The sequence below is a fragment of the Schistocerca americana genome, chromosome X (assembly GCF_021461395.2).
Source record: "Schistocerca americana isolate TAMUIC-IGC-003095 chromosome X, iqSchAmer2.1, whole genome shotgun sequence".
Taxonomy (NCBI): Eukaryota; Metazoa; Arthropoda; class Insecta; order Orthoptera; family Acrididae; genus Schistocerca; species Schistocerca americana.
In genome coordinates, this window is record NC_060130.1 from 281977970 (window position 1) to 281992417 (window position 14448).

Below are 14448 nucleotides of genomic sequence, written 5' to 3' on the forward strand. Positions count from 1 at the left end.
CTTATCATGTGCTAAACTGCCTCCCCCGTCTGCATATCAACGCACCACTTGCTTTGCTGTCTGCACATCACTCTAGTGTTCAGTCATGAGAAACCAGAAGATGTATGTATTACTGACAATGAAGATATTTAGGTCAAAGAATCTATAACTATAAACCAGTATTATTTGCAAAAATTTACAGTATACATAATCTCATTAACAGCCTTTCTCACTTGGCTGTAATAGCAGCCACAATGGTGCAAAATAACAAATGCCATGGACACTAATGTGCTTCAACCAGTGCTTGTGCCACGAAGAAAAATTCTGCAATTAAATGTAAATATCGACATTTTTCTGCACTCAAGATAGCAGAAATAAGCTTAAATAACAAGTCACATAAACACTGACTTTTATTTTGAAAATCTAGAATTATTGAAACCCTACAAAGCTAAATTTTCGTGCGGGAATAAATTTAATTGCTAATATTTGTGGTGTCAATATTTAAAGGTTAAAATATTTATAAGTCTTGTTGTTTTAGTGACTACACACAGTTTCATCTTTCTTTACACATTGTATCTTCTTTTGACAGTACCGAGAAACAGTTATTGAAGCATTCAACTTGGCAAAGGTGTTTGAACCTTTGATGAGACCAACTCCATTCATGGGTCAGGCAACTACAGGCAAAGTGTCTCATGGTATTACTCAGAAACAACAACTGCAGGTCTGTACACAGGGTATGTAAGCTATCCTAGAATATTAGATCATTTTCAGATAGATAGCTAATTTCTAAGTGTCATAATGGATGTTTCGTGCCATGTGTAAGTGATCCTGACTTTCCATAAATTTGAAATTTCAGACCGTAAACAATTTTCAAATGTCATTCCAGCCACTGCAGTATGTCCATAATTTAGGGAACTGCAATAGCAAAAGTTGTAGTGAGGTGAGAGACAAAAAGAAAAAATTACTCTGAAAAATTCGAGGCAGGGAGAGAAAGTCAGCAAAGTGAATTGTCATAAGGTGTATGTACATAAAAGTACAAAGAAACAGCAGTACGATGTCATAAGCGCCTTTTCTTATCCATTGGTGAAATGTTATTGACATTTTTAAAATGAAAATTTAAAATTATATTGACAATAGTGTGGTCAAGATTGCAATGCTTGTTTGGAGAAGTGTGTTAGCGTCCTCAGTAGTTATTAATTTAGACAACCACATGAAATCCACAGGCTGTACTTACTTCATTGCAATTCTCACACGATGGAAATGTGTCACAGGGTGCTGCATATGGAAGACCACACGGAACTGTGCAGTTTCCACTTGAGTTGCTATTAAGCAGATGTCTTTGATCTCTATTGAAGACTTCTGCTTTCATTGACCCTGTATATGGTTGTGCTAATCAAAATATAACATAGCAGTAGGTATTTTTTCACTACCTAGACCCTGCAAAATAAATAAATAAAAATATTAAAAAGTCTTCATGATACTGTAAAATTTAAAGAGGATTAACATTTCTGACTGTAAGATTAACATTGTTTTTTTTTAACTTTTTTTTTAATTGTGTAATATGGAAATGTAATCAAGATCTGATCCCAGTGTTGACTGACATGCTGCAAAATACTAGTTCTGTAATTGTACACTCTCAAAAGCCTTTGGTTGATATTAGGTGACAATGTAGATGGTGGTTGTTTTTGCAATAAATAATAATTTTACTGCATTCCATTTTATCGTAGAGTCCCATAATTGGCTAAGACTCTGGACTTGAATGTGGGTGGACTTGGGTCCAATTCCCCATCCAATCATCAGGCTCCCTGTGGTTTCCATAAATCACTTTCTGATAATACCAGAATGGTTCCTTTGGAAATAATTTCCTTATTCAATTATAATTTGTGCTCCATGTCTAAGGACCTCATTGCTGCAGGAACATTGAACTCCAGTCTTCCAGTCTTCTTCACTCAATAAAATCAGAAAAAGAAGTATGGACTGTGTAATCAGATATATCATGAGTGAATTAATATTCTTCAGTTACCTATCAGAAATGTCTACACGTTGATGTGATCTAAGCTGCAATAAGCTCATAATATAAGTATGCTAGTGAAGGAAACCATCCACAGAAATCATACCAGTGGTCTGCTGGAGATTACTGCCTTCTTATGTTTGAGAATGTCCTCCTGTTAATCGCACAGCCTGTGGTTAAAAGCTTGCTCATGAGCATCCAGACACGCTATTTCATTTGGTGCGGCCAGTGCTTGGTTGCGGAAGTACTGAAGGAAATTTTGTTTCATTGACAGTATTTTTCTGTGTTTCTGTTGGGTTGATCATTCAATTTTGTGTACAAAATGGAAGTGCCAACTTGGTTATAATCCTGAAACCATAACATCAGTCAAGTGCGCCAAGAAAATATCCACAATCTTAATATGTCACGCATAAGCAGAATGCTACTCGTGTGTAAAACTTCAAAACCAGTTATACAAAATTTATTGTTTGCATCTCAATTTCTTTATCTATGTACAGGGTGTCCCAGGAGGAATGGTCAGTATTAAGGGATATGACTGGAATGATCACTTGAAGGAAAAAAGTTTAGTGCACATGGCCTCTTAAATGCTTACCTTAACAGCTATGAGCACGTGTTCACCTTTGCTAATGTGTCGTTCTACTGAAAAAGTGCTTAGAGCTCTTAAGTTATGCATTGTAGAGGCCTTGTTTACTAGACATTTTTGCTTAAGAATATCTGTCCTGTCATATTCCTGAATACTCACCATACCTTCTGGGGCAGCTTATATATTACGCATTTCGGCAGACTGCCATTGTTGAATCACAACACAAGGGAAAAATCAATAAAGTGTATCATGTCAAAAATAGGACTTAAGCATACCAAGCAATCATTGTATGGATTTTAGCCTTGTGTTTTGATCTGGTGATGGGAGCCTGTTGAAATGCAGTATGTATGTGGACAAAACAAGTGCGACCCAGACAGTTAATTTTGTGTAAGCACTTCATCGTGGTCACCAACAAATTTTTCTGTCTGTCTTTAACCTAAACGTCATCTCACAGTGATGTGGGGATTCACCAGGAATGACACGTGGTTCAGATTCCACATTAAACTGTAAGTTCCCTTTCACTATTAGGATTACTAAGGAAAGTTAGAGGCACACAAGTTACCAGAGTGCTGCCCAGTTGATAGACTTGCTCCAGGATATTGAGTCACATGGAATTATTATTGTCCTACTAAAACAATGACGCTGATCAATAGATAAAAGGGTTAGTATAACAGAGTCAAAACAGATTTAGTTTTCTATCTCTCATATTTTTGAGTAAGTACATCATTTATAACAGACTTTCTCTGGACACCAACTCCAGAACAACCCCCCTTCCCCTGTCAGGATCTTGCTGTTCTTCATCCCTCCCTCCATCTTTTTTATGATTGCGGTAGAGTTTACCAATTACAGTTCTGTAACCCCACTTTGATTATTTTCCTAAACTTTATGTTTCTACTTATGCACCCGTCATTTATCTTCCTGTGTAACACTTGGAAAAGAAATATACAAGGTACATTTCCATCTACAAGCCGCTACTCATTCAAATCCTCTAGATTTCTACCCTTACAATCTGAATAGATCACATTATAGAATGAGAGTATTCTAGTTATTAATTAAGTTGAAATTTATTGAAGTTAAATTACATGATTATAATTATTTGATTTTGTACTCATTGTTAAGATTATTCCTAAAGTATTACATGCATGATTCATTTATTTTATATGTATTCCATAAATCCATAAAACATTCTCTCATTGGATGTGGAACGTGCTGTTGCAATTCTTATAAATAGTTAGTTGTACATCACATAATAGTGAAAACTTGACCAAACTACAATGACGAAAGATGTCATCTGTAGTACAGGTTATTGAGCCCACTTGGCATCATACAAAAAGGTTGATACCTATTAATAATTCATACACAAACTCCTCAATGACTAAATGACAATAATTATATTTCTGTAATAGTTACAATAACTTTCAAAAAAACATTAAACTGTTTGAGAACGCCACTTATTTGATAAACTTGCATGAGCAGCCTCTATTAATGAGTAGAAAATGTATCAGAATCTGACTTAATTTACTTTCAATACTCAATTAAAAATTTTAGCTGCAGTGTAGTTTACACTTTATTGCACAGTGGCAGGTTTTATTTTTGTCAACTCAATTTATATTATTCTCATGTTTGGAGACAGGTGGACTTTCACATGCTATGCAGAGAGTAGATTTCTTTAGAAGAAAGCATATGAAATAAAGTGTGTATAAGGAAGCACTGCCAAGTATTCCCAACAGTCCATACAATTGGAAATAAGATGCTCTTGGACTTATTCACAAATGATTGTAATCTCTCTATTCTGGGCAATGAAGATATTTTGAGGGTTGGGGTTGGGTTTGGGTTGTTTGGAGGAAGAGACCAAAGAGCGAGGTAATTGGTCTCATCAGATTACGGAAGGACAGGGAAGGAAGTTGATGATGCCCTTTCAAAGGAACCATCCCGGGATTTGCCTGGAGTGATTTACGGACATCACGGAAAACCTAACTCAGGATGGCCGGATGCGTGATTGAACCATTGTCCTCCTGAATGCGAGTCCAGTGTGCTAACCATTGCGTCACCTTGCTCGGTTAAGATATTTTGAGAAAGAGGCAACTTATCCTTGGAAATAAATTTCTAAGACATATTAGTTGAAAGGGAAATGATTGTAAATTAGTTGATGACTTAGAAAACCAGCTTATTGGTGTCTGTTGTAATGATATCTGTTAAATATTAGCTTCTCATCATCACAATGAAAGACATTTGTCAAATCTTATAAGAAACCCCCTTGGAAAACAGTACTTGTGCAGTTGTTTGTAGAGGTCATTTACAAATGTGAAAAGAGGCTGTTCAGTTATACTTTTTGTAGAAACCCAAACCACCTTTTGTTAATAATGCCTAAATAGTTAAGATGTTTGACAATCCTTACAGGAAATAATTTTTTGGAGTTTTGAAAGCGCAGCTGAAAGGGAAACTGGTTTGCAGTAGTTTTATATTTGTGGCATCACTTTTTGTGGAAAGAGGTTTTACAGTGGAATATTTTGTTCTCTCATAAAGTCTATCCTATGCCTACATATAAAGGGTGTCTCTCCTAAGAATCATCAGACGCATTTTCTCTGGGGTTTCAACAGATATTTGCAATTCAGAACCGCGCTGCTGCTACGGTCGCAGGTTCGAATCCTGCCTCGGGCATGGATGTGTGTGCTGTCCTTAGGTTAGTTAGGTTTAAGTAGTTCTAAGTCTAGGGGACTGATGACTTCAGATGTTAAGTCCCATAGTGCTCAGAACTGTTTGAACCATTTTTTGAAAGTGTCAGTTTTTTCCCGTTAGAAACAAAATTATTTTTAAAGTGGAATTTTACTTGCCCATTCAACAGAACAGTCCCAAATTAGTCCAGTGCAATATTGGTTTCACTGTTACATATTAAGAGGGACAGTAAAATGCTACTACCACTCAGTCACTGCTGGAGTACTGCTTATTCCTTGTGTTTTACTGTTCCTGTTAATATGTATGAGTAAAATGAATATTCCAGCAGACTAATGTGGTAGTGCTGAATCGAGTAGGTGCCTAAAGTTCCGATTTAAAAATTAGTGTGTTTGAAACGAAACAAACTAATGCATTCTGTTGATGCTGGGGGTTCTATGAAAGACATGACAAGCAGGATTTGTTTGGGCAAACAGTAACTACACTTCACAGAAATGAAATTGCAAATATCTGCTAAAATGCCAGAGAAAATGCACTTTACGACTCTTATGAGAGACACCCTGTATATTCCTCAATTCATGCATGACATATTGTACATAGTTCCAAGATTATTGATATTCTTTCCTATTGTACATGCATACTGAAAGAGGAAAACATGACTGTATATATGCCTCTGGACACACTCTAACCTCATTCTTATGATCACTGCGCAAGATATACAGTGATGGCAGCAGAATGGCTACACAGTCTTTGAATACAAATTCTCTAAATTTATTCAACAGTGTTTCATGAGAATTACATCATCTTTCCTCCAAGTATTCCCATTTAACTTCTCTGCACATTCCTGTTGCACTTTTGTGTGGCCTACACTGACCTGTTACAATCCTAGCAGTGTGTCTCTGAGTTAGCTTGAAGCCCATGTACTCACACAGTATTCTATTTATTTCTCTAGATCAGGTTTTCAGTGGGTTATTTGAGATATTGTCAAATCAAATACCAGGTCTCTCTCCTATGGGTTGTCGGGTGCATTTTCTGTGGTGTTAAGCCAGATATGTGTAATGTAGTTTTGGCACTGTATAATTGGAATCAGCCGAAACAAATACTGCTCATCATGTCTTTCATATGATGCCTAGTGTTGGCAGAAGGCATCAGTTTGTTTCTCATTGTGAGCTAAATGATTTTCAAAATGGAATTATACTTGCCCATTTGATTAAGTGGTCCAAGATTAGTCTAGTGCAATATTCACGATATCAGTCTGTATTAACAGGGCAAATATACAGGGTGATTCAAAAAGAATACCACAACTTTACGAATTTAAAACTCTGCAACGACAAAAGGCAGAGCTAAGCACTATCTGTCGGCGAATTAAGGGAGCTATAAAGTTTCATTTAGTTTTACATTTGTTCGCTTGAGGTGCTGTTGACTAGGCGTCAGCGTCAGTTGATGCTAAGATGGCGACCGCTCAACAGAAAGCTTTTTGTGTTATTGAGTACGGCAGAAGTGAATCGACGACAGTTGTTCAGCATGCATTTCGAACGAAGTATGGTGTTAAACCTCCTGATAGGTGGGGTATTAAACGTTGGTATAAACAATTTACAGAGAATGGGTGTTTGTGCAAAGGGAAAAGTTCTGGACGTCCGAGAACGAGTGATGAAAATGTAGCACGCATCCAGCAAGCATTTGTTCGCAGCCCAGGAAAATCGACTCGCAGAGCTAGCAGAGAGCTGCAAATTCCACAATCAACTGTATGGAGAGTCCTACGAAAAAGGTTAGTTATGAAACCTTATCGTCTGAAATTGGTTCAAGCACTGTCTGCAGCTGATAAGATTAAAAGAATCGATTTCTGTGATTTTATCCTTGCTCAAATGGAAACAGATGAATCTTTCGTTTCAAAGATTGTGTTTAGTGATGAAGCAACTTTCCACACTAACGGGAAAGTCAACCGTCACAATGTCTGTATATGGGGCACTGAGAATCTGCGGGAAACAACTCAGTATGAACGTGACTCGCCTAAGTTGAACGTTTTCTGTGCCATTTCAGCCAATAAAGTTTTTGGTCCCTTTTTCTTCGAAGGTGCTACTGTAACTGGACTACAGTTCAGGTAGTTACGGACTTATCTGTCCGTAACTACCTGAACGTCAACTACCCGAGGCGATGGATCGGCCGCCAGGCAGCCCATGACAGAGCACTTCATCACTGGCCTCCAAGAAGCCCTGATCTTACCCCCTGCAATTTTTTCTTATGGGGGTATGTTAAGGATATGGTGTTTCGGCCACCTCTCCCAGCCACCATTGATGATTTGAAACGAGAAATAACAGTAACTATCCAAACTGTTACGCCTGATATGCTACAGAGAGTGTGGAACTAGTTGGAGTATCGGGTTGATATTGCTCGAGTGTCTGGAGGGGGCCATATTGAACATCTCTGAACTTGTTTTTGAGTGAAAAAAAAACCTTTTTAAATACTCTTTGTAATGATGTATAACAGAGGGTTATATTATGTTTCTTGCATTAAATACACATTTTTAAAGTTGTGGTATTCTTTTTGAATCACCCTGTATATTAAAAAACAATGATTCTCTAGAGTTCTCTAGTGGTTATGGGATTACAGGTTATAAGAACTTGTTGCTTGAAGATAACTGTTGCCTCAGCAAGAACTGACCTACAACCTGTCCGCTTAGTTACACTTACAAAGTGGTCATTAAAAATCTTTGTGATCTCCTGCTTAGTATTCATTTTATTATTACTAATTGTGAGAACTTCTTATACACTACTGTAATATCTGTAGGTCACTCAAAAACAACATATCCCGTGTTTCTTTAAGTTTTCCTAGCAGATCAAATACTCATTAATCTTTCAGGCATGCATCTGAAATATTATTAATTTTTGCTCCAGTATTTCGGCTGACAACTTCTCAGCCATTCTCAAGGCCAGTCACTTGCAAGTTTTTTTAATCACCTTACACAATAATGTAAACACATGTGTCAGAGATAACACTGTTGGTAACAATGGGCATAAAGTTTTATCTATGACTGATGCTCTGTCTGCTAACAGTGTTATCCCCGACGCATGTACGTTTACCCCACAGTAATGTGTAGAGTTACTTAATATACTTGCAAGTCACTCACCTTGAGAACTTCTGAAAGATTTTTGGCCAAAATATCGGAATGGGAATTAATAATATCCTGAATGCATATCCGAAAGATGGTGGAAAATCTTTTGTTGTTAAAAAACACTAAACTAAACACAACACATCTAGTAGAGTGCCTTCATACATAACACAACAAAAGCTCCCCAGATGACTTTGTCGCAACTTAAGTGTTATTAGGATTTATCACAATATTGAAGGCTCTATAGAAAGTTACTCCTGTGTCACTTCGTATTACATCCCGCATACTTTTGACTTTATTGCCCAAACTCTTAATTCTGTCAGACAAACTCAAGAACTGTATTTAGAATTATACTGTTGTTTTTTATGTTTGTAGGAATCTGTGCCTCTGTAACCTGTTCCTTGAAGTGCATGCTGTACATTCTTTTTGGAAATACCTTTTTTAAAATGGGTTGCAATGTCATTACTAATGAGTTATGTTTAGAATTTATATTGAGTTCTAAATAAATGGACTTCCAGTCAACTTTCTGAAAGCGCTGTTTAAATCTTTGAACTATTAATTATTTATGAACCTACTTGTTCTCTGAGCAGTCCATTGTATTTGCAGACACATTGTGAATACAGTCGTGGCTGTGACCATTCGTCTGACATATCAAAAAGACCATTTATAACTTATCTGATAGCAATATTGTTTTAGTATCCAACAGTTATTTGGATCCGTGTTGGATACTAAAACAATATTGCTAGTCTGCCTACTTGGCTGAGTGTTAATGAGTGTTAACGTGCTTGCCTACCATGCAGTAGGCCTGTGCTCAATTCCCGGCTGGGTTGGAGATATTCTCCGCTTGTGGACTCAGAGTTGTGTTGTTCACAGACTCAGAGTTGTGTTGTTCACAGTATCATGTCATCCTCATCACCAGCACGCAAGTCACCCAGTGTGGCGTCAACTGAAATAAGACTTGCAACTCAATGGCCGAACTACCCCAGTTGGGGCTTCCCGGCCGACAATGCCACATGATCATTTCATTCCAGTGATTTGGATTCTGCACCCAGCCTGTGTATCAATTTGGAGGAAAAGTTAGACATACTCAGACTTCATAGCACAGCTGTAGCTCACTCCACAGCCACTGTGGGCATATCATATGAACAAATCCACTGATGTGAGAGTACCAGTAAATACCGCAACCCTGCACCTGTCCCTCAATTCCTCACTGTTCTCTGAACCCTTCAGTATGCACCACTGATAGCAGATTGACTTACCTTGCCTGTGTTTACATTTTTTTAATTTGGTATTGCTCCCTGGACTGTTCTGTGCATGCATACAATGACGTTTTCTACTTTTTGGACTTAGCATCTGGCCAGCTGTGTGCTTTGTGAACTACTCAGTCATCATCCACAGGAACCACTTGTTTATTACACCAGTCTCTGTGTCACCATTAGTGCAAGTGATCATGAACTGTCTGCCTCGTAGACAGAGTATGAAAGAAAGTGGTGACAAGGAAGTTGTGGCCACATAAGTTGAAGTTGCAACAGAAGTTGAAGTTGCAACAGAAGCAGCCGGGAGAGCAACAACAGCAACAGCAAGAAAAACAGTGAGAATTCCAACACCAACAACACAAATTGCTGTCACAACTACTGCAAAAACAGCAACAGTTTTCATATGCAATATCACCACCACCCCTCAGCCATCCGCTTACTTTGACACGGCAAATGATAGTTGGGAGATCTATTTACATTGTTTTGTTTTTCACGGCAAGGCAATTCAAATGACTGACCTACAGTATAACATCAGAGTGCATTTTTACTATCTTCTAGTAATAAATTGTTCGAAGTGATGCAAACACTATACTCACTCGCAGACCCCAGCAGTTTGAGCTTTCTGATGTTTTTGGTTTGCTGACTGACTAATACGGCCATGAAAAACCACACAGTTGTGGCTAGGCTCAAATTTAATTAAGTTTTTAAGTGATGTAAGCAAACATATGCAGCATGGGCAGCTGACTTATAAGGCTTAGCACACAGCTGTGATTTTTTTCCTGTAAACAATGTGACTCAGTGTATGCGGAATTATTAGAGTGTGATGTTATTATGCTTCTAGCTCCTGATGGAGAAGTTAATGTGAAGGGTTTAGAGTCCTGTAGTTCAACTCTGAGTGATGTACCAAAGCTCACAAAGTACAGCATCAGTGCAAGCAATGTTTAACAATACTACCGGTGTATTTCTTCTTAGCAGTAGTAGTAGCCATTGTGCTATATAATCAACTGATGACAACCAATCAATGTTGTCATCTGATTTATTGATCACCCGATCGTCTGGTAGTACGACGAGATGGTATTCAGTAGTCAGAGTAGTAGTTAACAATCCACCACCCTCATTGTTGGTAGATGTGCACAAATGAAAGTGCCTTAACCACTGTCAGTATATTCCATAGTGAATGGAAACTCATACAAAAGTTTCCTCCATGTCTTTACCTCATCCCAGAGCAGTTAGTATAATCAAATTATGGTAAGACTGTGGCTCAAGGTACTGACAACATCACTGCCTGTTTTGTGATGCATACCACAAACTAGGGCATTAGCAAGACCTGTCTTGGCTGGTGGGCAAAGCAAACAACAGTTGCTAGCACATTGCACTCTTATCTTGCCAGTGCCAAAGTCTCCATGGTACCAAGTTTCACCGATCCCAAGCCCCTCATTTTACTATTCGGTTCCCGCTTGAAACTTCAGTGTAAGGTAGTGCAGCAGCTGCAGTGTTTGGACATTCTTCCATAGTAACTGTAATTGTGATATGCATAATAGGCCCACTATACAAATGTGAACACACGTTTGCACTTCCCTTGTTGCCCAGCTACACAGTCTGACATGCACAAAGTGCTTTGTTGTGCCATAGGCACCAATCAGCAACACACCCTCAACAAATTCCCAGTTATGGAATGTGAAGTAGCAACAGAAAAATGTTGTGATCTGCTATTTCACATGGTGGTGTCCGCTGTGCGCTGGGATTGGCCAGAGCACTTGTCTAAAGGCGAAGACCTAGCATGGCACAACATATTTGTATTACGACATTGGATTAACATAACTAATGGTGTCTTATGATTAGCTGTGGTCAGATGTGATCGCGGGGTGGTAATTCCACCTGCACTTCATTCCCACATACTGAAGCTACTCCACATGGCACATAGAGGAATTTGCAGAATGAAGACAATGGTGTGATATCTCGTGTACTGGTCCAGCATTGACACCACCATAGAAGACACAGTCCAGAACTGCCAGGGTTGCACCCACAACCAATCAGTCCTGAATCAGCATTTCAACCCTTGGCTCCACCCTGATCACTGTTAGGACTGTAAAGACAGTGGTATTGAGCACCTGACAACAGCACTGTTCCACCAAGTCCCAGATTCTGAAACCAAACAGATAGCCAGGATCTTCAAAACCCAAATACCTGAGATAATGATTACTCCTTCCGATTTGGAAAAGCACTTACCAGTTTCCTTGCAACATACCAGTCAGCTCCTGTAAATGGATGTCGTCGAACCAAAATATGACATACATGCAGGCCTTGCACACTCTGTGACCTGCTGTGCCTGACCCAACAAGCCCACCGGACCATGCGCACAGTCTTATTACTGCGGGGTATCCCGTGTGTGGGTTTGCACAAATGTTTGATGTTTCAACTGGCCAGGACCAATAAGCAGACATCGAAATCAGTTCCAGTTGCATCGAAACGTATTTTGTCTTTAACAGATTTTAATCCATTGGGTTCACAAAATTTTCATCATTGAAATATAGTGTTAATTTTACTTTCATTATTTTTAGTGATCTTTCCTTTTTCATTTTGTATTAGTAAGTCTTGCATTATCACTGCTATTTCGAAGTTGTGGAAAGATTTTTTAAATTTTTGTCCACTTTTATATATATATTATCTGTTTATACTATAATGTTTATTAATTACTCTGTCTCTTTATTCTGTTAATCAGGTGATGGAAAAATTTCGATCAGGTAGTTTCAATATCCTGATTTCTACATGCGTAGGGGAAGAAGGTTTAGATATTGGCGAAGTGGACTTAATCATATGTTTTGATGCACATACTTCTCCTGTTCGACTTATGCAACGCATTGGAAGAACAGGTCGTAAAAGGGAAGGGAAAATAATTATGCTCATAACTGATGGGGCTGAGCTACAGGTCAGTGTGAACTTTTTAAAGCAACCGCTACATGACTCTTCCTACTGAGCCAAGTTTGAACATACATTATTCACACCAGTCAGATATTTTTCTTCATGTTGTGTTTCTGTTGTTGCAATTTTAGCGCTACAAAAGAAGTTTGCATCAACAGGATACAGTAAGTAAACACATAATAGACAGCCGAATGGTCTTGTGTCCCAACAGTCCACGTATGGTGCCTACAGGTAAATCTATGTAGGAAATAATTTATTATTGTAACAATCAACTGTTAATTTTACCTGATCAATTTCTAGTATCGTGGGTATCTTCTAACCATAAGTAATGACATGCACTCCTTAACAAGAGGTATTGTATCAAATTACTGTCTTGTAAAGTAGCTTACTGAGGAATCTTTTAAATGGAAGAAATAAAAACTTGTGAAATAAGTTTTGTTTGTTTGTTTAATACATTATATTAACAGAATGCTAGCGCTATATGTAAGTTTTAAATCCAATTTAAACAATTCATGTTTATTGTTGCAGGTCTGAATCCTAAGTGCCATGAAATTATAGTAAGAGTTAACCAGGTAGATGAGAAAGTAACCGAGAAAGCTGTGAAGAAGGGAAAAAGAAAACCAAAAACAATGGACCTGAAAACTATGTGGGCTAAATCATTCAAGAAATTTGGAGGTGTGTTAAGAAGTAAAGCATTAAAAAATTATTATTATTATTATTATTATTATTATTATTATTATTATTAATTCAGGTTTGTGTCACAGTTGTATACAATTTCTTGGTGGTAACTGGTTTTGAATGTTAACATTCATTCTCGGTCATTGCCTGCTTTTTAAGTGTTTGTTAGGGCACTATTCCACTGATAGACTCGCATAACATCTACATGTTACAGATCCACATAACAATAGTGGTCCTACAATTTGTAGTATTGGCCTTTGATGTGAGATAGTATGTTGACTGTACTGTATAGTCATACCACTGTTGTTATGTGGATCTTTATTATGTAGATGTTACACAGGTTTATCCGTGGAATTGTGCTCTAAGAAACACTTGAAATGCAGACAGTAGTTTGAAGTTAATGTTAAAGTTCAAAACTAGTCACCACCAAGAAATTATACACGACTGTGAAAGAAATCTCAATAAATAATAATCAAATTTAAATTTATGGTCATTTTACTTACAAAATATTGAAATTTACACAAAATAATAACTAATAGCATTATGCAGGTGTACTCTGTTAACTATAGTGTTTTGACTGATTAAAAAATTTGAAAGATGGGATTGTGTGTGATGCACACAATCAGTACCTGTATGCCTTTAATAGCTGACAAACTGCAAAATGCTAAACATCCACCTGATGCCATGGAAGCTTATGATTCTCCACCCACTTCTCCATGTTAAAGCTTTTAGATTGTCAAAATCACCAGACTGGAGGCCAATCAGCACATTACCTGCAATATCTAATGTTGGAGTAAATTGTTCATGAACAGCTGATGGATTACCTGGAAACTTTTCATATCCATACTAAATATCAATCAGTCTTCTGAAAACACCATAGCATGGCAACTGCATCAATCAAACTGATTGAAGACATCCAGCATGCCATGGACAGAGATGAAGTGCCCATTTTAACACTGCTTGATTTCAGCAAGACTTTTGCACTATTGATCTCAGTGTGAAAGTGAAACAGGTGAATTTCTCAAACAGTGTAATTCTGTGGGTCAACAGGTATCTCAAAAACAGATGTCAGTCAGACATCTGTGATTCAAAGAAGTCATCATGGAAGCTTGTGCTGTCTAGAATCCACCCATGTTAAGTCCTTGGTACATAGCTTCTCTCACTGTATATCAAAGATATTTCATATATTCTTCATCCTTATAACTGCCACTTATACATTGATGCCATCCAGGTGTAT

General features: G+C 37.8%; 1 protein-coding gene across 2 annotated transcripts in view; it reads left to right on the plus strand.

Annotated features, from left to right (window-relative positions):
* LOC124556035 (Fanconi anemia group M protein homolog) overlaps positions 1-14448 on the plus strand; it is a 242759-nt gene that overhangs the window by 141020 nt on the left and 87291 nt on the right. For both annotated transcript variants that reach the window (XM_047130070.1, XM_047130071.1), the window contains exons 12-15: positions 569-700; positions 12334-12540; positions 12665-12764; positions 13062-13208. In XM_047130070.1, coding sequence (XP_046986026.1) covers positions 569-700; positions 12334-12540; positions 12665-12764; positions 13062-13208 — 586 coding nt within the window. The remainder of the gene's footprint in view (positions 1-568; positions 701-12333; positions 12541-12664; positions 12765-13061; positions 13209-14448) is intronic.